Genomic DNA, 2,812 nt, shown 5'->3' on the forward strand with positions numbered 1-2,812 from the left:
TAAAGCATTTCTGCAACCAATTCTTCGCTATGAAACAATATGCACACAAAAGGTATTTCTTTAATTCCATAAAGTCCTCCAACATGAGGAAAATGGTCATCTAAAAAGTGGCCAGGGCCACAGCATGGTCAGACAAAGCTGTGTGTGTGTGTATGTGTGTGTGTGTGTGTGTATGTTTCTTTTTCTTTTTTTTTTTGTCCATTTCAGTTCAAAATACTAAAACGTTTAATCACTAAAGCATTAAAAAGAATTTACACTCTATTCATTTTTCATCAGCTTACCTCTTCAGAAATATATATAGATATAGATATATATATCCCCCCAATGTGCATACAGGAGCATCTATAAACATCACATGATATGTCACACGATGTCAGCTCATATGAAAACGTACAAAATGTGAATGTATTCAAAAACTATTCTGCAGGTACTATCTTTAAAGCAAGACATAAACCATTATGAAGTCTTGTAAGCATCACACTGTTCCAACAGAGATAAATAGATAACACTTTCTGGTTAAGTACAGCAGCAAAAAACAAGAGGCATCCTTTTTAAGCAGGAGAGTCAGCGTTAGAGCCGCTGTTCACACCTGAATTCCTCTCACAGCCTGCTTTACATTTTCCAGTAGGGCTTTATTTTCTGGACTCTGATAACGATCTTGATTTGTATACATTTCCGTCAAAGTAGTCACGTAAGCATCAAAATTTTGTTCATTGATTGGATCCTACGAGATATTAAATAGTAGTTCATATACAACTTTTACTTCTGGAATATTCACAAAAGCATCAAACAGTATCACAGCATAGTGCCGGGGCGGAGCACAGACTGGCGGGGCAGCGCACGCTTAGCTTTATGGAAGCCCCACCGATGTGTCTAGCGGTTAATGTTATGGCTTGGGGGAGGTGACCAAAAACATCCAAAGGTCGAAGAACCATGGGATAATGATTAAAAAAAAAGAGAGAGAGAGATCTACGTTATGAGGCGGTGAGGAGGACGGTGCGTCCGTCCTGCAGGCTCAGTCACTTACCATGTGTGGGAGCTGGATGTTAGCCAGGCTGTGGATCAGGGACTGGCTCAGGCTGGCCAGCTCATGCAGGAGGGACTCGTTCTGCTGCTCGATGACCTTGTTCTCCTCCTCGATCGTCTTCAGGTTGCTCTCCATGGTGGTGATCTGAAACGCACAAGTTCACGGGCATGTAACAGGAGGCCGGGCGGAGCGTGGGCTCCTGCAGCGGCTGTGGGATGGGTGTGCTTGGGGCGCAAAGGTGCAGGGGGCGGGCCCTGCGTGGTCCGCGGAGCCCCGGGACACCGCCTTTGGGTTCTCGCTCTGTGCCTGTGGGAGTGGCCGCGTCCTGGGGGCTCCGGCAGCCCTGCTGTCTGCTGGCTTCCGGGACGGCGTCACTACTCATTCTTCTCAGGCTGACTCGACTCCCGCTTGGTCAAGTCCTCTCTGCCTCCGTTCCTTGGTGAGGTGTCGGCTCTGAGGGGTGCCAGGTGCCACACCTGTGCCCTGACCCAGCCGGCCCTGCGCCTGCACCTCCCCGGAAGTCCCTGGGGCCCTGTCCTGGGCACAGCCCCTGTGTCTCCATACCAGCGCCGACAGATGCCACTCGTGCTCTTCTAGAGAGAAGGCCACCTCATGTGGATCTGATTTCCAAGCTTGGGTATCATGTAGGGAAGGGGCAGGACCTCAGGGGTCCTGTCTCTCAGGGAGAGACAGAGCAGAGGGCAGGAGCGGCGCTCGCCACATGCGCTCCTGAGAGCCCTGCCTTCTGACCGGGCACCTCTGAGATCACAGCCACACCAGGGATCCAGAGCCCCATTTCCCCCGCCCCCACCTCCCAGTGCCCAGGGACCCACGGCCTCCAGAGGGTGGCCTTCAAGCCTCTGCATGCCCCACCCTGCTCCTCTCTGCGTCTGGTCCTGGCCAGTCTACAGTCCTTCATCCACAGGCCAGGCTGCCCACTGCAGGGAGAGGGCTTCAAGAGAGGCCCGGACCGCAGACCCCGCCCGGCCCCTCTGCCAGCACCCACAGCGCTCGGTCACGTTCTCCTCCTGGCCTGTGTCCTCCGTTCCAGGGACCGGGCCCTCCAAGGAGGTCAAGGAGCTCAACCCGTCCCAGGGCCGCACTGAGCCCCACACCTAGCTGGGTGCTCGGTGCACTGACCCAGAACCTGCCACCTGCTCTCTGCTCTAGGTGGTGCAAATGTCCTGTGCTTCACTCGGCAGGGGGGGAATCCCCAGAGACCAGTGAGCATCAGGCCACGGTTACGAAGGCCTCTCGTGTGTGCGTTTGTGGCCAAGGGCGCTGAGCCCAGCCTGGCATCTGGGAGCGGTGGGGTCAGCGCCGGACACCACACCCCCCTTCCCAGAACAGTTGCAATCTCTGACTGTACGCTAGCGGCGTCTTCTGCAGACGCGGGTCCCCCGGCCCGAAGCCTCGCCAGGAAGGACTCCTCGGGAGCTGTCGCCTGTGCTTTCCTGGGCTAGTCAGACAAACGTGGGCTGTTTAAGCCGGAGCCTCCTGTAGATGTGTGTGGCTTGTAGGGAGCACTGAGGGCTGGCCTAGTGACGCGCCGGAGGGCATGCCCCCTCCAGAGCCGGGCCTCGGGCGGGGCTGCTGCCCAGAGTCACCTTGGCCCTCCAGGAAGAGGGACGCTGGCTCCTGGCCCTACCGTTCATGCCCGCCGGAATCTGAGTTCTGAGGACCACCTGGTCCCCTGTGGCAAGGACAGGAGCCCCCGGGACGGGCCGCAGTACGCGGGAGCCCCCGGGACGGGCCGCAGTACGCGGGAGCCCCCGGGACGGGCAC

At 56.1% G+C, this 2,812-nt stretch overlaps 1 protein-coding gene across 1 annotated transcript in view; it reads right to left on the reverse strand.

The window, feature by feature from the left end:
• Nucleotides 1-583: 583 nt before the first annotated feature.
• Myt1l (myelin transcription factor 1-like) overlaps nt 584-2,812 on the reverse strand; it is a 170,952-nt gene continuing 168,723 nt past the window's right edge. Inside the window, exons 19-21 of the mRNA XM_013028870.1 lie at nt 1,592-1,647; nt 1,028-1,171; nt 584-724 (exon numbers count right to left, since the gene is read on the reverse strand). Coding sequence (XP_012884324.1) covers nt 584-724; nt 1,028-1,171; nt 1,592-1,647 — 341 coding nt within the window. The remainder of the gene's footprint in view (nt 725-1,027; nt 1,172-1,591; nt 1,648-2,812) is intronic.

Source organism: Dipodomys ordii, unplaced genomic scaffold (assembly GCF_000151885.1).
Source record: "Dipodomys ordii isolate 6190 unplaced genomic scaffold, Dord_2.0 Scaffold115, whole genome shotgun sequence".
Classification (NCBI taxonomy): domain Eukaryota; kingdom Metazoa; phylum Chordata; class Mammalia; order Rodentia; family Heteromyidae; genus Dipodomys; species Dipodomys ordii.